General features: G+C 61.3%; 6 protein-coding genes across 6 annotated transcripts; 4 read left to right on the top strand and 2 right to left on the bottom strand.

The window, feature by feature from the left end:
* Positions 1–7: 7 nt before the first annotated feature.
* RHTO_01440 (glutamate decarboxylase) lies at positions 8–2,692 on the top strand (the record flags this gene model as incomplete). The annotated part of the gene is made up of 14 exons (XM_016415122.1): positions 8–309; positions 403–796; positions 1,005–1,115; positions 1,180–1,269; positions 1,334–1,363; positions 1,422–1,467; positions 1,529–1,630; positions 1,723–1,821; positions 1,880–1,969; positions 2,050–2,109; positions 2,165–2,233; positions 2,293–2,367; positions 2,419–2,600; positions 2,669–2,692. 14 exons carry the CDS (start codon positions 8–10, stop codon positions 2,690–2,692), a joined length of 1,674 nt encoding a protein of 557 aa, XP_016272912.1.
* A 684-nt stretch (positions 2,693–3,376) lies between these two features.
* On the bottom strand, positions 3,377–4,652 carry RHTO_01439 (uncharacterized protein; the record flags this gene model as incomplete). The annotated part of the gene is made up of 2 exons (XM_016415121.1): positions 3,377–4,023; positions 4,082–4,652. The coding sequence occupies 2 exons, from the start codon at positions 4,650–4,652 to the stop codon at positions 3,377–3,379; spliced, it is 1,218 nt and encodes a 405-aa protein (XP_016272911.1).
* Positions 4,653–4,970: 318 nt separating this feature from the next.
* Positions 4,971–6,331, top strand: RHTO_01438 (mannan polymerase II complex ANP1 subunit, glycosyltransferase family 62 protein; the record flags this gene model as incomplete). Its single annotated transcript, XM_016415120.1, has 5 exons — positions 4,971–5,653; positions 5,728–5,758; positions 5,865–5,949; positions 6,004–6,167; positions 6,236–6,331. 5 exons carry the CDS (start codon positions 4,971–4,973, stop codon positions 6,329–6,331), a joined length of 1,059 nt encoding a protein of 352 aa, XP_016272910.1.
* Positions 6,332–6,739: 408 nt separating this feature from the next.
* On the top strand, positions 6,740–11,457 carry RHTO_01437 (DNA replication ATP-dependent helicase Dna2; the record flags this gene model as incomplete). The annotated part of the gene is made up of 13 exons (XM_016415119.1): positions 6,740–7,450; positions 7,503–7,592; positions 7,648–8,205; positions 8,260–8,533; positions 8,591–8,976; positions 9,034–9,239; positions 9,295–9,994; positions 10,055–10,176; positions 10,231–10,369; positions 10,425–10,684; positions 10,739–10,838; positions 10,892–11,089; positions 11,152–11,457. The coding sequence occupies 13 exons, from the start codon at positions 6,740–6,742 to the stop codon at positions 11,455–11,457; spliced, it is 4,050 nt and encodes a 1,349-aa protein (XP_016272909.1).
* Positions 11,458–11,550: 93 nt separating this feature from the next.
* On the bottom strand, positions 11,551–14,335 carry RHTO_01436 (uncharacterized protein; the record flags this gene model as incomplete). The annotated part of the gene is made up of 12 exons (XM_016415118.1): positions 11,551–11,601; positions 11,660–11,716; positions 11,771–11,889; positions 11,943–12,099; positions 12,156–12,446; positions 12,500–12,602; positions 12,652–12,925; positions 12,986–13,049; positions 13,105–13,233; positions 13,301–13,481; positions 13,546–14,185; positions 14,242–14,335. 12 exons carry the CDS (start codon positions 14,333–14,335, stop codon positions 11,551–11,553), a joined length of 2,160 nt encoding a protein of 719 aa, XP_016272908.1.
* Positions 14,336–15,086: 751 nt separating this feature from the next.
* On the top strand, positions 15,087–21,052 carry RHTO_01435 (phospholipid-translocating ATPase; the record flags this gene model as incomplete). The annotated part of the gene is made up of 11 exons (XM_016415117.1): positions 15,087–15,222; positions 15,476–15,963; positions 16,029–17,087; positions 17,137–17,251; positions 17,306–17,510; positions 17,572–18,707; positions 18,775–18,842; positions 18,897–19,230; positions 19,288–19,525; positions 19,590–20,065; positions 20,130–21,052. The coding sequence occupies 11 exons, from the start codon at positions 15,087–15,089 to the stop codon at positions 21,050–21,052; spliced, it is 5,178 nt and encodes a 1,725-aa protein (XP_016272907.1).
* Between the last annotated feature and the right edge of the window lie 53 nt (positions 21,053–21,105).

Raw genomic sequence — 21,105 nt, 5'->3', positions numbered from 1 at the left:
CGTCACCATGTCCCTCTCACGCCACTTGAACCCCGACCGCGTCATCCAGGAGGCGCGCGAGCACGCGAAGAAGCACCGCAACGGACGCGAGACCGTTCACGACATGCTCCAGCGCGGCGAGGCGAGCGGCCACCTTCACCGCACCCATAACGGGCATGCCAACTATGACACCGACCCCATCCCCAAGTACCGCATCCCGACCAAGGGAACCGACGCCAAGACGGCTTACGACCTCGTCAACTCGGAACTCCTCCTCGACGGCAACCCTCAGCTCAACTTGGCCTCCTTCGTTCACACCCAAATGAATGAGTACGTGTTATCATTGTAGGAGGCGGGAGACAGGCCGCGGGAACGTTCCAGCGAGCGAGACTGACGTTCTCCTCCTTTTCTCCTCGTTTGCAGGTACGCCGACCGCCTCATGTTCGAGAACCGCATGAAGAACCAGATTGACTCGGACGAATACCCCGGCACGACGCTGATTCACAACCGCCTCGTCTCGATGATCGCCTCGCTCTGGCACGCCGACGACAAGAAGGAGGACGCGACCGGCTGTGTCACGACTGGCTCGTCGGAGGCGGCGCAGCTCGGTGGTCTCGCGATGAAGAAGATGTGGCAGGCGAAACGCAAGGCGCAGGGGAAGAGCGCGGAGAAGCCCGAGATAATTATGGGAGCCAACGCTCAGGTCGCCCTCGAGAAGTTTGCTCGCTATTTCGACGTCAGCATGGTTACAGTGCCCGTGGACGAGTCGACGAAGTATGTGATGGATCCGAAGAGGGCAATCGAGCTTGTCAACGAGGTGCGTCTCCAGAACTCCTTCTTCTCCTGTTCTTGGCCCGAAACTGACTCCGACGCACTCCCCTACTCCTCTGACATCGCTCCAGAACACCGTGAGTCCTTCCTGCTATTCGTTCTTGACCTCGGACCTTCTTACTGACCGCCTCCCTCCCCTCTCTTCTTCCCCTCTCCGGTCTCTTATTTGGCCCACTCCTCTTCACTGCGTACAGATCGGCGTCTACGTCATCCTCGGCTCGACCTACACCGGCACCTACGAGAACGTCGAGGAGATGTCTCGCTTGCTCGACGAGTACGAAGCCAAGACGGGCCACTACGTCCCCGTGCGTCTCACGCGCTCCTCTGTCGTCCCCTCCCATCTATGACGGCTGACACTTTGACGCGCAGATCCACGTCGACGCTGCCTCGGGCGGTTTCGTCGCGCCCTTCGCCTCGCCTTCGCTCAAGTGGGACTTCCGCATCCCGCGCGTCGTCTCGGTGCGTTCCCACCGGTCTCTCAAGCATCCCACTTAGCGCTCAAGATTTACGGCGTGAATCGCAGATCAATTCGTCCGGCCACAAGTTCGGCCAGGTGCGCTTGCTTCCCTCGCGCAAGACCTGTTCTTTGCTGACTCTCTTGCGGCCCACAGAGCTATGTCGGCTGCGGTTTCATCATCTGGCGCGACAAGCAGCACCGTTCGCTCCCTCCGCATGTCCGGTTACGCTGTGCAGCGCTGACCTGGAGTTGCCGGACCAGTCCCCAAGGAGCTCGTCTTTGAGCTGCACTACCTCGGCTCGGTCGAGTACTCGTTCTCGCTCAACTTCAGTCGTCCGGCCGCGCCTTTCCTCGCTCAGTACTGTGAGTCAGCGAGCCCGCTTCCCTGTCTGGCGGGAAGCTGCCGACAGCGGATACTTACGGTTTGACGATGTACCTCGACGGTTCGTACACAGACAACCTCCTCTACCTCGGCTTCGAGGGCTACCGCCGCGTCGCCCTCAACGACCTCAAGAACGCGCGCCTTCTCGCCCGTGCCCTCGAGCGCTCGAAGTGTGCGTCCCCGTCCAGCTTCCCCTCTTTCTCACGGGCTGACGGTCGGGTGGCGAGCAGACTACAAGGTCGTCTCGGAGGTGCACCATCTCAAGGACAGGAGCTTGACTGAGAAGGCGAAGGAGACGGTTGGTGCTGTCGACGATGTCGGTGCGTCAACTTCGCCAGTCTTGCGGTCTCGTGGGCAGCATAGCTAACTTTCCTCTTTGTCCCTGGCGCGTGCGATCCAGAGGCCTACGTCCCCTCGCTTCCCGTTGTCGCCTTCATGTTCAGTGACGAATTCCGCCAGGGTGCGTCCCGGCGCTCTCTCCCGCTTCGGCTGCCTCTCACCCAACGTATCCGCAGAGTACCCGCGCATCAAGCAGCGCAGCATCCAGCTCGGTCTCCGCGAGCACAACTGGATCGTCCCGAACTGTGCGTTACTTCGTCTCTCGCTCGTCGACGATCCCGCTGAGCTGTGACTCGTTTCGCAGACGACCTTCCGCCCAACGCTCAGGACAAGGAAGTTCTCCGCGTTGTGATCCGCGAGAATTTCAACGAGGACATGGGTGCGTCTCCCACCCCCTTCCCTTGATCGACGCTGACCAACTCTCCTGCAGTCGAACGCCTCTTCCACGACATCATCGAAGTGACCGAGCAGCTCATGGACGAGCACAAGGCCGACGTCCGCCAGCCCGGCGAGGGCGAGGGCAGGAACGTCAATGCCCCCAAGCACGGCAAGGGCAAGGAGCAGTCCATCTCGGAGAGAATGGCGGCGAGCCACGGGGAGGGCACGAGGCCGGTGCGTTACCGACGCTCTCGCGATCCTCATGTGCTGCGAGAGCTAAGACGGGTGTTGACGTTGCGCAGGTCGGCCACGACTCGGTCTGCTAAGTCGAGTCTCGCTTGCTTACGCTTGAAAGAAGGAAGGAAGCTGGAACCGCTTGTTGGAATTGCTTGGACGGAGACCCCGCTTGTACATATGCTACCTACAGACACCGGAAATCGCAAAATCAGTTCAGTCTTCGAAGCGTTGCGAGCTGAGAAATTGGGAAGGTCGACGAGAGAACAGGGTCTGTGTTGCAACTCGTTCCGGCACGGTCAAGGCGGACGTGCATCCCCCAGTAAGGAGAGAGGCAGGGAGAGGAGTGAGGACTCACCTCAAATAACTGTGTAACAACCAAACGCGGATATGTACGCACTGCAAGACGGTCTGAACAAGATCGGGCGAGATAGTATAGTGGTTAGTACAGCTGGTTCTGACGCAGTCGTTTCCAGCTAACCTGGGTTCGATCCCCAGTCACGCCTTACCTTTTGCCCGCGTCTCCTACCTGCGCTGGAGGGTGGGCGAATGCTCTCTCTTTTGCCGCTCACAGCTGCCAAGCCGTTGACGAAGAAGCTGCCTTCCAGTGACGGTGCTCGAACCGAATTCTCGAGCCGCACACAAGACGAGCGCGTATTGAGCAGATGAGCTGACCAGAAATGCATTGGGGAGAGTAATCAAGAGACCGGTGAGCACGAGAGGCAGTACAACAACACAGCAGCAGCCCGCACACCTCCCCCCGATATCCGTCCCGCTCAGAAGTCCTCGTCACTCCACCCACTCCCATCCGCGCCGAACGCATCCGCAATTGCCTCCAACTCGCGCTTCGCCAATTCCTCCATTTCGCGCTGCGCTTCGGCTGACATCGTGCGTGTGAAGGTGCGCGAGGTGCGGAGGACGATCTTGGAGGAGGAAGTGGAGGAGGAATCGGAGGCGTTGCGAGGGGGCGGAGCGGGGCGGGCGATGGGACGTGCTGGTGGAGGGGCGAGGCGAGAAGAATCTGGCTTAGAAGCGAGCGTCGGAGCGAGTATAGGAAGGGCCGGCTTGCGGGATGATGCGCCGAGAGAAGAGGGCGGAGTAGGCGCAACGGCCGTCTCGTCGAGTTGCGAGAGGGCAAGCTCGAAGGTATCGTCGAGGTCGTCGAAGAACGACTCTTCGTCGTCTGCATCGTTCGTGAGCGAGTCCTGCTGGGCAGGAACGACGGCAGGCGATTGATGTTGGATCGCAACGGTTGGCAAGGGCTTTGCCGTTCGTCGAGGCGAGGATTTGGTCGCCGATACCTTGCTCGCCGACATTCCGAGCGTGCCCTGGACCGAGCGAGACGCCCGTGCGGGTGTACGGCGAAGCGGGGACGTTGTTCCGGTAAGAGCGTTCGTATTGGGCGAAGGTCGGAGCGGTTCTCCTGCCACATCAACATCCCGTCAGCTACCACGACGAGCAGTGACTTCGAGAAGACGTACTCTTGACAGGCAGCACCTCCCGCGCTTTGCCCTTGCCCTTCGGACTCGCCAGCGAGTCGAGTCCCTCGCTCGCCTTGACCGCCTGCCGCGGTACGGCAGGACTCGACAAGCCCGCCGCTCGCGCATTGACCTTCATCGCCAGCTGGCTGACCATCTGCAGCGTCCTCGCATCGAGCGGCTGACTCGAGCTGTCGGTCCCGCCCTTCCGCCTGTCGAGCGCCTTCCGCCGCTTCCGCAACCGTGCTGGCCGCTCCGTCGTTCCGCTAGTCGAGCCGGACGGACTCGGGAGAGATGCAAGGGTGGTCGTGCGTTTGGGCTCAGGCGTGCCGTTCGATGTGACGCCGAGCGAGGGAGACGGGGCGCCGCTGCGCTGAGAAGCGCGTGGACGAGGCGACGAGCTCCCTGGTTGAGCTGGGGCAGACGCAGTGCTGGCGAGGATGGATTTGGTCTCCCAGAAGACGTAGCAGCCCTCCTCCTCCGACTCGTGGTCGCTGTAGTCCAACATCTTCGGCTCGCTCAACACACGGCCTGCGCGGCAGGGCAACGCGGTCAGCGGGGCGGTCAAAAGCATCAGCAGGTTTATTGAGATCGTCTGCGCGCCCCAGTACTCAAGAAAGCGCCTACGGAACGAGCTGAAGTGAGCAAGCAGTGATGAGGTTCGAGGAGAGGAGCGAAGTCGCGGGTCAACCTCGTCGCAGACGCTCACTTCGGCTGTTTCGCTTGGTTTGCTTGTTCTAGAGGCTTGTTGAGGGGCTACAAGAGGTGCGCCGCCATTCTCAATTCGCCCCATCGTGTGCTCACCTCGTTCTTCTCCCGCACCTGATCGACCCAGCATCATCGAGTTGCGAAGCCTGTGCAGGTGTGTGAAGAAGTGGACAGGCAGTGAGGAATGGCACGGTCCTACTCAAAGCCGGCCAACGGTCCAACACCAGCACGAGACGCCCGCGCCCGCATCCTCTCTCTCCTCACCTCTCGACTTGCAGTCGCCCTCGCCTCCGTCTTGGTCACGCTCGTCTACTGCTCCTTCACATCCTTAGCGGTCCAGCAGGGCGTCACGACCAAGGATGTCTTCACCTCGTCCTACGACTTGACGCCCATCCAGGCGACGTCTCGAGGACCTGAAGCGAAGGAGAAGCTCCTCATCCTCACTCCGCTTAAAGACGCCTCGCCCTGGCTCGACGAGTACTTTGAAAACATCGCACGGCTCAACTACCCGCCAAACCTCGTCTCACTGGCCTTCCTCGTCAGCGATTCGACAGACGACACCGTCGCGAAACTGCGGAGACGAGCAGCTCGATTGGCCAAGCTTCCCAAAGCTCAGGGATACGACAGCATCACGATCTTGCAGAAGGACTTCAACTTCAACCTTGCGTCCGAGGTGCGGCACGGGTTCGAGGGCCAGCCCGTGCGACGAGCGTTCATTGCGCGGGCGCGGAATTACCTTTTGTCGGCGGCGCTGCGGTGGGATCATGCGTGGGTGCTGTGGCTCGACGTCGATGTCGTGCGGTACGACCCGAACATCCTGTCCGACTTGATGAGCATCGACAAGGACGTTGTCGTGCCGAACACCCTGTGCGTTTCGCTCTTGTTCGTCGAGATAAGCCTCCACGCTCTTGACAGCTGATATGTGGCCCGATGCGTGGCAGATGGCATCTGGAGAAGAACTGGGACTTCTGGGTGAGTTGGTCGCGCGCTTCGCTACTCTTGCGGGACCAGGCTCATCTCGAGAGACTGTATCCCGCTTTTCGAATCAGCGCACGCTGACTCTGATCACGTCTCATAGGGCTTTGACCGAAACAACTTCGCTGAGACGGAGGCGTCGCTCGACTTGCTGGAAAAGATCGGGCCGAACGTCATGCTCGTCGAGGGTGCGTTCTTCGCTCGATTCTGCGCTTACTGCTTGCTGACGATTATCGGTGTAGGCTATCGAGAACTGATGACGAACCGCCTGCACCTCGTCGACATGCCGACCCACCTCGGACTCGCGTACGTCCCGCTTGACGGCATCGGCTGCACGTTCGCCCTCGTCAAGGCACATGTGCACCGCGAAGGGATCACCTTCCCGACCTACGTCTTCGAGAACGAGGTGCGCCGGCTGGCCTTGATTCCGAGACTCGGTCGACTTCAGCTGACCGTGCCCACCCGCTGCTGCAGGTTGAGACTGAAGGCTTCGCCAAGCTCGCCAAGCGCGCAGGCTTCGAAGTCGTCGGCGTACCCGGCCTGCTCGTCTTCCACGCGCAAAATCACTAATTCTCGACATGCGACCCGCTCGACTCGACTTCTAGACGCTATATCCACTCGGCTCCACGCATGCCCTCTATACCCCGCAGCACACCCACACGGACACTGTCGCATTATCTCCCATATACGAGCACACGCGCAAGCATCTTGTTGTATTCGCATGAGCGGAACGAGGAGGAGTTGGACTCGCAATGCCGTTCCTCGTCCCGCTGCCGCTTCCCGCTGCGTTCTTGTCAAGCTGAGAGTGTCCGCCAGCCTCTGCCTGACAGCCTGGCGCTCTCGTCGCTCTTGTCCTCGGCCTTGCGCCGTCATCAGCGCGACCAGACGCGGTTCACGGCTGTTTTGACTTCTCACTCTCAGCTCGCTCTCGCTCTGACGGTTCACTTCTTGCTTACTGGCGATTTCTGACGCGCTGTGATGCCGGCTATCGAGGCGGAAGAGGCCCTCATGGCCGAGCTGTTCGCCGACCTCGACGCCAGCTGCTTCACCTCGCCGCCCTCGTCCCAGCCACTCGCCACATCGCAGGGCAGTCGAGCACGACCAGTACATCCTCCAAAACGTGTTAAGCTGGGCACGCCGTCCCCGCGACCTCAGACTCGCACAGACCGACTCCCTCGACCCGTCCCTTCCTCGAAATCCGCGCCGTCCTCTCAGCCTTCACAACCCGCTCCCTTCTGGGACAACCCCTTCGCACATCCTCCACTTACACAACAGTCGCTCGCCGAACGCGACCGTCGCGAAAGAGCCATCGGAGTCGCCCCTTCTCTCCCTCGAGATGCTGGGCGGAAGGTCGTGGGAAGAAACAGGGCGCACCAGGATCCGCTGGCGGATCAGGCTATCAACGCGGGTATGAAACGAGGGAGGGAGGAGAAGGACGTGGGGAAGGGAAGGGCGGTCAAGCATGTTGCGGTCGAGATTGAGGGGAAGGAGAATGCAGATGTCTTGCGGCGCGGTCCGCTGAGGGAGCGGAAGCCGCTTGTGTTCAAGGAGCAGGAGGAGAATGAGAAGCTGCACGCGTCAACTGAGGAGAAGCCTCGCGTCGACGAATTCGCCGATATGCTCGAGGATGTCGACTGGGACAAGGAGATGCTCGCGTTTGACGATGAGGCAAAGGCAGTGCATCGAGACGTAAGTTGAGACTCTGTTGTTACGTAGTACAAGGCTGACCCTTCGCTCGCAGGAGAAGTACATTCCGCGCAGCAAGCGCTACGTTCGATGTCGAGTCGAGGAGGTCGTCGAAAGCGTTGGCGCTTCGAGCCGGCCACAAAAGGTGCGTAGAATCTTCGACGTGGGTCTGCGTTGTACTGACACCGCTTTACCAACAGCTCCTGACGGTCTCGAGCAAAGCATTCGACGACTTGCGGCAAGTCGCTCTGTGCGACGATTGGGTGGACACGCCAGTCGTGACAGGCAAGGTCAAGCTACACATGTTCGCTCGCCTCGCGCTAACGCTCTCGCATGCAGGCGACATCGTCAACCTGGTTGGCGACTTCAACCTCGCCGCTAAAGACACGCCTCTCCAGCTCACCCGCTCGCACAGCCTGCTCATCCTCCACCCTGACATCCTCGTCTCCTCCACCAAAGTCGCCGACTCGTCTCACTGCACACGCAAAGCCGTCTTGCAGGAGATCATTCGTACGGTCGGCGGCACAACTCCCTCCCTTCTTTACGGGAACATGCTTCACTCGCTCATGCAGTCGTGCATGATGGAAGGTCGATGGGACGACGAGTACCGCCGTGGCAAGATCGATGAGGTTGTCAAGGAGTACGGCGGACAGCTCTGGACTATCGATGTCGGCTTCGAGAAGGCGAAGGAGGAGCTGCTGAACCGGAGCAAGGACCTTGAGGCGTTTGCGGAGCGCTTCCTTGGCGAGAAGCCGAAGGTGCGTCATTCTCACGATCCGTCGAGCGTGGACGAGCGCTGACGCTCCTCGCAGGTCGACGCCTTCCTCTCCGACCCCCGCGCCCTCGACACCGCCCGTTCCCGCTTGGCGATCAACGCGACCCTCGATGTCGAAGACGACATCTGGTCACCTCGCTTCGGCTTGAAAGGCAAGATCGACGTCTCGACACTCGCGAACGTGGTCGACTCGGTCGGCTTCTCGCGCAAAGGTACCGCGCCTTTCGAGATCAAGACCGGCAGGACCAACGCAGGAATGGAGCATCGCGCGCAGACGATGCTGTACACGTTGCTCATGAGCGACCGCTTCGGTGAGTGCCGCACCCAAAGTGAGAGGCGGAACGAGGCTCACGTTCGCCCTCTCGCAGACGAAGACATCGATTCCGGCCTCCTCTACTACACCCAGTCGAATGAGGTCTTCCGCGTCCAAGCCGCTCGCAACGAGATCCGCGGCCTCATCCTCGCTCGCAACCGCTTCGCAACCTTTCTGCACCGGCGGATGACCCTCACGCCGAGCGGTTTCGTCCCGCCTACGCAGGCGTCGCAGTCGCACCCGGGCAGTCCTCGCCCAGTCAAGGACGAGCCAAGCATTGGCAAGGAAGAGGATGAGGACGACGCGCTGTGGGGCGACGCCGACTTTCCCGTCTCCTCGCAGGTCGAGGGCGCCGAGCTTGCGCTTCTCCCGCCGCCGATTGACGACGAGCGTTCGTGCAAGAAGTGCTACGTCGGAGATGCGTGCATGCTCTATCGCAAGGTGCGCAACGTCCGGGCTGACTGAAATGGGTCACGCTGAATGGTTGCGCGTCTGCAGGCGGTCGATGGCGACGACATGATCTGTGACGACGAGACGGACCCGCTCCAGCTCATCTACGCCGAGAAGACCGATCACGTCACTGCAGCGCACGCCGAGTTCTTCAAGCAGTGGGAGCGGCTCATCAGCCTCGAGGAGCAGGAGCTCGTCCGCTTCAAAAAGGAAATCTGGACACTGCAGGCGGAGGAGCGAGAGCAGCTAGGCCGGTACGTCCTTTCTTGACCGCTCACCAACTCTGCTGACGCCCGACATGCACCGCAGCTGCTTCGCCAATATGGTCATCTCGGAGGTGAAGGCGGAGGAGCAGTCGAGCAAGACCTCGGTTCATCGCTTCGTGTACCGCCTGCGCCCTCGATCGCCGACCGAATCATCCCTCCTTGGCGGCTCTATCTCGACCAACGATCCGATCGTCGTCTCGCTCGAAACGCCGTCCATCCTCGCCATCTCCCGCGGCTTCGTCCTGTCCCTCTCGCCGACCGAGGTGGTCATTGGCGTCGACCGGTCGCTCACAGCCTGCCCTCAGTCGCACGGCACGGCCGTCGGCGAGCTTGTCTTCCGAGTAGACAAGGACGAGTTGGCGGCCGGCATGGGTCGCATCCGCGACAACCTCGTCCAGCTCTTCACGCCAGGCTCAGATGAACGCCGTCGCAGTCTTGTTGTCGACCTCGCCGCTCCTCGATTCCGCCCGATCGCGGAGATCAAGCAGGCCGCCCTGCCTTCTCACCTGAACGGCGACCAGCGGCAGGCCGTCGCGAAGGTCTTGACAGCCCAAGACTACGCCCTCATCCTCGGCATGCCCGGCACAGGCAAGACGACGACGACTGCCGAGGTCATCAATGCGCTTGCGCAGGCGGGCAGATCCATCTTGCTTACCAGCTACACGCACTCGGCCGTGGACAACATCCTTCTCAAGGTCAAGGACGCCGGTCTGAGCATCTTGCGTCTCGGCAACCGCGACAAGGTGCACCTTACTGCAACCGCACACTGAGCCTGGAGCTTGACTGACAATGTCTTCCCGCAGGTCCTCCCGTCGCTCCATCCTTTCACCCTGACCTCCGAAGACTACGCTCACTCGCTCTCCGACATCGACAACAAGCTGCTACGACCGCAGATCGTCGCGACGACATGTCTCGGCATCAATGAGTGAGTCGCTCGATTAAGTCCGCCTGCTTCGCATTGCTGACCTGAGTCCTGCAGACCCATCTTTGTTAAGCGGCGTTTCGACGTCTGCATCGTCGATGAGGCGTCCCAAGTCACGCTGCCAACCTGTCTCGGCCCGCTTCGCTTCGCCGACTCGTTCGTCCTCGTCGGTGACCACAACCAGCTTCCGCCTCTCGTAAGTGCAGCCGCTTGTCCAGCTCAAAGTCTACACTGACGAAGCTCGTCTCCAGGTCCGCAACGGCGCCGCTCGCAAGGGCGGCCTCGACGTCAGCCTCTTCAAGCGCCTTTCGGAGGCTCACCCTGACGCCGTCGTCAATCTGACGCACCAGTACCGCATGAACGGCGACATCATGTCGCTTTCGAATGAGCTCGTGTACTCTGGTCAGCTCAAGGTTGGCGACGAGCGTGTCGGCGGGCGGAAGCTGGAAGTGCGGAAGGATTTGGCGGAGTTAGGCGTCGAGCCTTGGGTGCGGGACATCGTCGATCCGGAGTGAGTGCAGCGCCTCCAAGTCGGCTTTGGGAATCGCTGACGCATCGCACACAGTCGAAGCGTCATCTTCATCGACACGGACGCTTTGCCAGCGCGGGAACGCCGCAACGGCTCGCTGATCGACAACCCCTCGGAAGCAGTCCTCGTCAAAAAGGTATGCATACTCTCGCAATCCCATAGCTTCACACGCTGACCTTCGCCCCGCAGACGGTGTCGGCTCTTGCGGCAAGCGGCGTTGACGAGGAAGACATCGGCGTCATCTCGCTCTATCGCCAGCAGATCAAGCTTCTCTCGCGGCAGCTCTCGTCGCACCCCGACGTCGAGATCCTGACGGCCGACCGAAGCCAAGGCCGCGACAAGGAGTGCATCGTCCTCTCACTCGTCCGCTCGAACACTACTGGCAACGTGAGTCATTTCCTTCAGTCGCCGCACCCTGCAGCGAGCTCACCAGTTGAGCGCTTGCACAGGCCGGCGACTTGCTCAAGGACTGGCGCCGCGTCAACGTCTGCCTCACGCGCGCCAAATCGAAACTCGTCATCTTCGGTTCTCGCTCGACCATCTCGCACGTCCAGCTCATGGCCGACTTTGTGCGTCTAGTCGATGCGAAGGGTTGGGTGTACGAGCTGCCTGCGATCGCGGCCGTCGTGGTGGAGGAGGACGTCAAGATCAAGCTCGAGGAAGATGTCGAGGAGAAGAAGCCGGTCATCCGGAAGGGAGGAGGAGCGCTGGCTCTCAGGTCACCTCTCGCCAGCGACATCCTGAACAGCTTGTAGATATCTTGTATAGCCCGGTGAGATGTTGTTGCAACCGCTTGACTCGCATCGCATGCCTACCGATCAGAAATGTGCCCAAGGATTCCTACGACTCTAGAAGGTTTCATGGCTGAGCTTGATCGCTGGTCCAGCCGCTGGTCGACCCTGGACGTGAGGCAAGTCAGCTTGCATCGCTCGTTGCGAAGGTCGAGCGACGGTTTACCTCTTCTTCCCACTCGAATCTCGCTTCCAGTGACTCTGCGCCCACGTAAACGACGAGCTACATCGTGAAGAGTGAGCAGTCTGTTACCTGAAGATGGATGTGCGCACGCACCTGCACTTCCAGGTGCACGTAGACTTCCGTCGCCGTCCGCCGCTCTGGCAAGCTCAGTACGAGGCTGTCGAGCTCAGCGACGACTCTGCCAGCGATTCTATAGCCAGGTCGTGGTCGACCTGTCGGAGTACCAAGTCAGAAAGCGTTGGAGGGGGAAAGGGAAAAGACGCACCGTCCGGCGCGATGATCCAGCCGTCGTCTCCTTCCAGCGCTGCGTCCGGGTCAAATAGCCACAGCGTCTCGGCTAGTATGGGCGGCTCGTCGCGGTTCAGGCTGTACTGCATGTTGAACGTCTTGGTCCACCTCGTCGACGGGTCGAGAAGCGAGTCCTGCAGAGGCGAGACCCGTCACTTCGTGAAAGAAGGCGATGAAGGAGCATTCTTACCTTAGCGACAACCTCGCTGAACTTGCCGAGCACGTACTTCTGCCCGCCGCTTCCCACGCTGACTTCCCTCGACGCCATCGCCTTTTCCCAGGACGTCGCCCAGTCGACGGCCGTCATCACTCCGAGCGCGAACTTCGTCGTTCGGGGCTGAAGCGTCTCGGATAGGTAGAAGCGGAGCGCGCCTTCGCAGACGGCGGAGTGCGCGGGGAGCGAAGGGATCACGAGCGAGGCGTGTGGAGGACGGAATGTCTCGCGCAGACGGTGGACGAGGTAGGGCGACTCGCCGAAGCCCTACTCGAAACTGAGTGAGCGCGGAGAGACGAGAAGAGACGCAAGTAGCTCACGCCGGAAAGGAGGATGTGCTTGGCGCTTCCTCGCGAGAGCACCGACGAGAGGCGGACGATGATGTCGTTAACGGCCGGCTTGAAGACGTCCTCAACGTCTTGTCTGTGGCGAGAGTCAGAGTGAAACGAGATGGAGCATAGGCGAGACTTACGCTGTGAGGGTCATCCAGCCATCTCGGATCCTCGCTCCAGAGTCGATGCCCTTCTCGAGCTTGTGATCCATCTCCGCCCCGTCTTTCTGTATCCTCAGCTTGTACTCCGCATCGGGTGCGACCGCGACGCCGGCGAAGACGGGCAAGACCTTCGTGCGGAACTCCTCGACAAGGTGCGAGGCGATCGAGGCAGACTTGAACTTTGTCCGTGCGAGGCGTAGCTCGAGGAACGTGCGGAAAGCGGAGGTGATGGCGGCTGTTCCGGCGGGAAGGCCTGCAGGACGAGTCTCAGCTTGAGAAGCTTGAAGGGCGAAGGCGAGAGCGGAGAACGTACGGGAGACAGGCTCATAAGCTCGCAAGCGCAGTCGCGGGTGATTCGCTGCGACGGTGTAGCCGATCTGTGGGCAAGCTATCAGATGCGACGAAGGAGAGGAGAAGAACAGCCAAACTCACGATGGAAACACCTTCCTCCGCCGCGTCGCAGAGCACGAATGAACCCCCTTCTTTCAGCCACGTCTTCTCCGGATCTTTCGTGTGCCGTCGCGCACAGTGCGCAATTGACGCCGGCTCCTTGACGAAGATCTGCGGAATACTCTCGCTGAGCGGACCAATCTCGCGGGCGAACGAAAGGGGTGCGCGAGCGACTCACGAGCCTTCCGACTGCAAAGCGCTCAGGTAGCAGACCAGCGTCTTCCATCGACTCGCGGATCATGTCGGTCTCGGCTGTCGTCCAATCTGCTGGGATGGCAATGACGAAGACGCAGGTCGACCAGAGGCGGAGGAAGGTCGCTTCGCCGTTTGGCGTGCGTTCGCCAAACCAGGCGCGGGCGCTAGAAAGTCACAGCACGTCAGAACGTCTTGTAAGCGGAGACGAAAGCGACGTTCGAGGCGCACCATGCGGTCAGGTGTCTGAGCCAAGCTGCGTAGATGTCGCGCAACCTCGGACCGCTATGCACCGTGACGACCTTGCGCTTCTTCTCGACCGGGGCGACCGCCTTGGTCGAGCTGCCGCCCGATCCGTTCGACGGCGTGTTCGTCAAGTCGACCCAGTCGTAATCTGCGCGAGCGTCGACGGCGTCGAGGAGGCCTTCGGAGGACAGAGACCACGTCGAACCCTTCATCGAGGCGAGCGAGGTGGACGAAGTGCCCATCGAGGCGGGAGCGGGAGCGAGTCGGGCGGCGTAAGGCGAAGGCGAGGAGAGCGGGGCGGGCTTTGCCTTGCGAAGCAGCTTCTTCTTCGCTACTGATGTCGATGTTGCAGACGAAGGCGAGTCCATCGGCCTCATCTGCTCCTTCCAACCTTTCACGACAACCCACCCTTCCTCCTTAATCCGCTCCCTGCCCTCAGGCGTGAGCGCCTCAGCGCCATACATCCTCGGCGTGTCTTCGCGGTCATAGGCCATCATTGAAGGCGTGCGAGAGGGAATTGGCGTCAGAGAGGGCGAGGAGAAGGGGAAGGTGAGGACGGTGCGAAGGGCGGAAGGGGTCGAGAGGGGTGCGCAGGACCAGGTGAGATGTGTGAGGGCAACGGAGGCTGTCCCGGAAAGGTTAGCGTGCGCAGTCTGCTGTCAGAGAAGCAAGACAACGTACAGGCAGAGTTGCCGACGTCGAAGGCAAGGACAAGCTTCTCCGCCTCGCCCCAATACCGCAGCCCGTCCGTCCCGGCAACACGAGAGCTGCTCATGCCGTTTCAGAGACCACAGACTGCTCGGGATGAAGCGGCTGGAGATGGTTCTCCCGATACTTCCGCTGCGCAAGCGGAAAGGACGGGGAAGAAGTAGCTTCGGAGACAGGGTGCAGCACTTCGAGTCAAGTCGAAGGACTCGGCAAGGTAGCTCGCGCCCTGTAAGGCGTCTAGCAATGGTACAGATGGGCGAAGAGCGGGATGCAGGCTCGAGCGAGACGAAGGGAGTGTCCGCGGACCCTCCGGAGATGAGGGCGACACGGGCGGGCCGTGTGTGCCCAAACTGACGGTCAATAAACACATACCAGCGCTTGGTAAGGGTCCGCAAGGGTGCTGGCCGTCCGTCGAGGCATCGTGGATCAACGCGACGAGGAAGAGGTGGGAGCGCACGGGAACGGCACGGGACAGCTGCGGCAGCTCGGTCGTGGTCCGTAAAGCTGAAAGCAAAGCACTCACGTCCACTGCGAGCCGCAGGAAGCTGCGAGGGAGGAGAGGCGGACGCGCAAGGGTCTCCGAGTGATGAGAAAGCTCTCTCTTGCTCACATCGCGCTCGACAGCTCGCTTTCGTGGCTTGCCTGGCTTGACAGACTCGTGCAGACTCTAGCTAGACGCTTGCGGAGGTGCCCCAGCGCTTCCCGCGACCTGGGAGACCGCGCACACTCCCTCTTCCTCCGCCAAGCCGACCACACTCCCGCTCCCGTTCGACTCGCAGCCGACGGGCGCGCTCTAGCACGAAGTGGACGAGGACGCCATGTCGTCCATGTTGCGGATAGGGCGAGATCGCCGCAGGCCGGAATCGGCCGTCCTCGAGCAGTTCGCACCGGATGGGAGGAACCTCTCCGACACTACGCACCCCGACTATGACCCTGCGACCGATCCAGAACTCCGTGAGTCTCCTTCGTTCGCTGAGGACGTGCAGGAGAAGCGATGCCTGTTGCGGGAGGATGGGCGGATTCTTCCGCGAAACTTCCGGACTCGCTTCGGTTCAGTGGATGGCTTGCGAGGGCACATACGCGGCACACGGTGTGCAGTAGGATAGGTAGTACAAGGCGCTGACCCAGTGCATCCCTACGCATTCTCTCCTTGCCTTCCAACCCACCTTCTCTGCGACCTCCACCCTTCGTCCGCCCCGCCGTGCAGGTCTACGAGTCGTCCGAACCGCTGCTGACTCGATCAACGTCACAAACGAGGAGGAAGACCGACGGCGGTTCAAACGCTTCGCGTCTCGGCGGCAGAAGAAGGCAGAGAGCGGGTCTGCACTCAAGCCTCGGCGGACGATCTTTGGTCGACGGAAACGGCGGATATCTGAGGAGCCGGAGAGTCATGATGGACATGCAGCGCAGTCGGAAGAGGGAGGAATGGCTGCCGAGATGGACGACGAGGAGCGGGCGAACGTCGAGCGTAGATTGACGAGGCTTGCGGCAGCGGCCGAAGCGGAAGAATCTGCGCGCCGGCAGGAGAAGCAGGACGGTGGTACGAGCGGGAAGGGCTGGCTGAAGAAGGACAAGAAGGAGAAGGGACGGCGGGTCGTCTATGTTAACGTCGAGGGTGTCTTGACGGATCCTCGAGGGTACGAGCGGAACAAGGTCCGGACGAGCAAGTACACCTTGCTGTCGTTCGTGCCGAAGGTGTGTCGCAGAACTAATTTGAAGATCTTACGAAGTGTGCTGTGCTGACGATCTCTCTCTCGCAGAACTTGACCGAGCAGTTCCGCCGCATCGCCAATGTCTACTTCCTTGGCCTCGTCGTTCTCCAGGTCTTCCCCATCTTCGGCGCCGCCTCTCCCCAAGTCGCCATGCTTCCTCTCGTCGCCATCCTCTGCATCACCGGCATCAAAGACGGTGTCGAAGATCTCCGTCGACACGCGCTTGACAACGAAGTCAATAACTCGGCTGTGACGCGATTAGGAGACTGGACAAACGTGAACGTGCCGGAGGAAGACAGGCCGTGGTGGGCGTTCTGGCGGAGACCGAATCCGAACCACCGCGTCTCGAAGGGCGTGCGGAAGTTGCGCGAGAAGGAGGGCAGCTACGACGTTGGCTTCCTCTACGCCGAGCAGCCTGGAGCGGCCGAGTCGAGCATGACGCTCGGCGGCGAATCGATCCAGATTGCAGGTCCTGGCGCAAGGGCGAGGGGCGACAGTTCGGCTTCGACGATGGTACCCGCTGGCAAGGCCGATTCGACCTACACAGTCGACAGTCTCGCATATGGCACCGGTCAAGCCTCGTATCCGCCTCGACTACTCCGCTCTTACACGCTCGAAACGACTCCCTCGACCGATCCCAGCTATCCTCCTTCCGCCCTCGGCCGCTCCACCCGCTCGAAGCGCTCGAGCAGCGATGTTGTCTCGTATGAACATGCGACACCCGGCACGGCCAAGTGGGAGCGCACGTTGTGGAAGAAGCTTGAGGTCGGCGACATCGTCCTACTGAAGGAGAACGACCAAATTCCTGCCGACATCGCCGTCCTCGCGACGTCCGACTCGGACGGGGTCTGCTACGTCGAGACGAAAAACCTTGACGGCGAGACGAACCTGAAACCTCGTAAGGCGCTAAAAGCGACGATGGGCATCGCGAACGAGGAGGACGTCGAGCATGCGCGGTTCTGGGTCGACAGCGAGCCGCCGCATGCAAACCTGTACTCGTACAACGGTGTGCTGCGGTGGCGGTCGAGGGAGGAGAAGCTGGGACTCGAGCATCCGATCATCGAGGGTCGGACGCGGGATCAGGGCGAGGAGATGCAGGCGAGTCGCGTTTCTTTCCAAACATGATTGCCTGCTGACTCGGTCTTCCACCTCTCAGGAGGCGGTCACGATCAACGAGCTCTTGCTTCGAGGTTGCGCCCTCCGCAACACGAAGTGGGTGATCGGCCTCGTCGTTTTCACCGGCGCAGACACCAAGATCATGCTCAACCAAGGTGCGCTCAATCGAATGGACCGCCGCCCGCAGCTGCTGACGACTCGTTGCGCAGGCGAGACGCCTTCGAAGCGGTCCAAGATCGAGAAGGAAACGAACTTCAACGTCTTGGTCAACTTCTTCGTCCTCGTCGCGCTGTGCGTCGGTTGCGCGATCGGTGGAGGTATCTATGACAACCAGTCTGGCCGGTCAGCACAGTATTACGAGCCTGGCGGAGAGTACTCGAGCTACGCGGCCGTCAACGGGCTCATCACGTTCGGGTGAGTCTCGCGTGCACTCTCGCAAGCTGATTGCCGCCGCTAACGTGATTCCTTCACGCAGCGCAACCCTCATCCTCTTCCAGAACATCGTCCCGATCTCGCTTGTCATCACGGTCGAGCTCGTCAAGACGATCCAGGCGTTCTTCATCTACCAGGACATCGACATGTACTACGAACCGCTCGACCACCCTTGCGTGCCCAAGACGTGGAACATCAGCGACGACCTCGGTCAGATCGAGTACATCTTCTCCGACAAGACCGGCACCCTGACGCAGAACGTCATGGAGTTCCAGAAGTGCGCAGTCGGAGGCGTCTCGTACGGCGAGGGCATCACGGAGGCGATGCTCGGCGCGGCGAGGCGAGAAGGGCGGGATACGTCGGCGGTCGACCCGGCGCAGAACGTCGAGCACCTCACGCAGCGCAAGGAGCAGATGGTTCGGACGCTCCGCGGCGGCTTCAAGAACCGCTACCTCCAGGACGACAAGGTCACGCTCATCTCGCCGCCGATGGCGGACCAGCTTGTCGCCCGGGGGACTGAGCAGCATCAACGCCTCGTCGACTTCTGGCGGGCACTCGCAGTCTGCCACACCGTCTTGACGGAGCGACCTGACGAGTCGAATCCCGACATCCTCGAGTACAAGGCCGAGTCGCCCGATGAGGCGGCGCTCGTTTCGGCCGCTCGAGACGCAGGCTTCGTGTTCCTCCACCGCACGAACCAGGAGATCTCGCTCGAAGTCCTCGGCCAGCCAGAAAGATACGTCCCTCTCCGCACCCTCGCCTTCAACTCGGCTCGCAAGCGCATGAGCTCGATTGTCCGCACGCCCGAAAAGCGCATCCTCCTCATCTGCAAGGGCGCCGACAGCGTCATCTACCAGCGTTTGCGAGACGACCACGACCAATCCGTCATCGACACGACGTCGAAGCAGCTTGAAGACTTTGCGAATGCCGGCCTGCGGACGCTCTGCATCTCGAGCCGTTACTTGTCGGAGGAAGAGTTTCAGAGCTGGAGCAAGCAGTACGACAAGGCTTGCGCGGCCATCGAGGACCGCGAGGAGGCGATCGAGCGGGCATGTGAGCTGGTCGAGCACGACTTGACGATTCTTGGTGCGACGGCGCTCGAGGACAAGCTGCAGGTCGGCGTGCCCGAGGCGATCGCTCAGCTACACAAGGCCGGCATCAAGCTGTGGATCCTGACGGGTGTGTTCGCGCCTTCTCCTCGTTGCGTTCTTGCCGTCAGCTCACCCCACCTTCTGTATCTTTGCAGGCGACAAGCTGCAGACCGCCATCGAGATCGGCTTCAGCTGCAACCTGCTAACGAACGAGATGGAGATTGTGCGTAGTGTGTACCTTTGCCTTGAAGCGTCCCGCTGACGGCCCACGCCGCAGATCATCATATCTGCCGAGTCGGAGGAGGGAACTCGCGCCCAGATTGGGGCCGCCCTCGACAAGGTCAACCGGAGTCGCAGTGGTCTAGCCCAGCTCGACACGGACGTCCACGGCGAGAAGATCACGGGCGCCGTCAAAGCCGACGGCTTTGCGGTTGTCATCGACGGCGAAACTCTCCGTCACGCCCTCGACAACGCCCTCAAGCCGATGTTCCTCGAACTCACGACCCAGTGCAACGCCGTCGTCTGCTGCCGCGTCTCGCCAAGCCAGAAGGCGCTCACGGTCAAGCTCGTCAAGGACGGCAAGAACGCAATGACCCTGGCTATCGGAGATGGTGTGTGTGCTCCGCTCTCTTCCCTCTTCCGTCAATACTGATGCGCACGTTTCGCAGGCGCCAACGACGTCGCCATGATCCAGGAGGCGCATATCGGCGTTGGCATCGCCGGTCTCGAGGGCGCGCAGGCGTCGATGTCGGCCGACTACGCGGTCGGGCAGTTCCGCTACCTCACCAAGCTCCTCCTCGTCCACGGCCGGTGGTGCTACATCCGCGTCGCCGACATGCACGCCAACTTCTTCTACAAGAACATCGTCTGGACCCTCACCCTCTTCATCTTCCAGTTCTTCTGCAAGTGCGTCCTTCCCGCTACGAGTTGTAGTTTTGTCGACAATGCTGACCCTCTAAGCACCCGCCAGCTTCGACTCGACCTACCTCTACGAGTACACGCTCCTCATGCTCTTCAGTCTCGTCTTCACCTCGCTCCCCGTCGCCGTCCTCGGCATCTTCGACCAGGACGTGCACGCCAAGACGGCACTTGCCTTTCCCCAGCTGTACCGGCGCGGCATCCTCGGCAAGGAGTGGACGCGCGGCAAGTTCTTCGGGTTCATGCTCGATGGGCTGTACCAGTCGGTCATCGCGTTCGGCGTTCCTTACTTCGTCTACTCCTGGTCATCGACCCTGTCCGTCACGGGCCACGACTTTTCGATTTGGGAACTGGGCACGACCGTCGCCGCCTGCGCCGTCACCGCCGCCAACCTCTTCGTCGGCCTGCACATCCGCTATTGGACCTGGATGGTCTTCGTCATCATCATCGGCTCGACGCTCGCCTTTCACGTCTGGATCGCCATCTACTCGCAGTTCCCGACCTTTTTCTTCCAGGGCGAGGTCGTTTGTGCGTGACCAGTTGTCCTGCCTTCCTCCCGCTCCTTCTCGCTGACCTCGTTACGCACGCATAGACCTGTACGGCACTCTCAACTTCTGGACGTCGATCCTCATCGTTCAAGTCATCGCCATCGGCCCACGTTACTTGTGGAAGTACATCCGCTCGACCTACTTCCCGATCGACTCGGACGTCGTTCGCGAGATGCAAGTCCTCGGTACCTGTGGACCCGGTCAACCTCGCGGCGATCTCGAGGCGGGTCAGTCGGGCGGCTTCCTGCCTATCGAGCCGACGCACGGCGTCGAGACGCGCGAGCACCTCCCGCTCGTCCAGTCGACGGATAAGGCGGCGCCGGTTCAGCTGCGCGAGCGGACTTTCTCCGCTCAGACGCTCGACTCGGAGCCGACTACACCATGGGAGAGCATCACACCTGTCCCTCGCTCGCCAGTCACGCCGCAAACCGGTTCGCACTCGCCTCATTCACCTTACTCTCCTCACTCTCCTCGCTCGCTTCACACGCCTGCCCCTCCCTCGCCCTTCGGTCCCTCCTCTTACGCATCGTCTCCCCCTTACGCCTCGGCCACCTCGACGCCGCTCGGCTCGCCGCCCATGACCTCCTCACCCGCCGGCGTGCCCGCCATCCGCGTCGACGACGCCACTCCTCGCGAGTCGTACGTCTCGCGCCTCAGCTCGCAGCCCAGCTCGCACCACGTCACGAGCGAGTCGGGCGAGTTTGATGTCCTCGACTATGCGAACCACCGCGACTCGCAGTGGGTCGCGCAGGGCGTGCCGCCCGTGACCGAGGCGGACCTCTTCGCTCGCTCGCCGCTCGAAGCGGCTCACAGGCAGTGGCGGAGCGAGGCGTCGAGCGCGACGGGCGACAGCTTCCACAGCGCCTCGCAGTCGCCCGCGACGTCGCCTCCTCCCGGCCAGCACTCGTTCTCGCCCTCGCACCAGCATCAGCCGTCTTATGCCTCGGTCGGCGGTTACGCCATGTAGTTTCGTCGTGGTCCTCTCGTGCTCGTATTGCATCGCCTTAGAACCCGTTTGCC

This window comes from Rhodotorula toruloides (assembly GCF_000320785.1).
Source record: "Rhodotorula toruloides NP11 unplaced genomic scaffold Scaffold13, whole genome shotgun sequence".
In the NCBI taxonomy this organism is placed as follows: Eukaryota; Fungi; Basidiomycota; class Microbotryomycetes; order Sporidiobolales; family Sporidiobolaceae; genus Rhodotorula; species Rhodotorula toruloides.
This window is presented reverse-complemented; position numbering and strand designations above follow the sequence as displayed.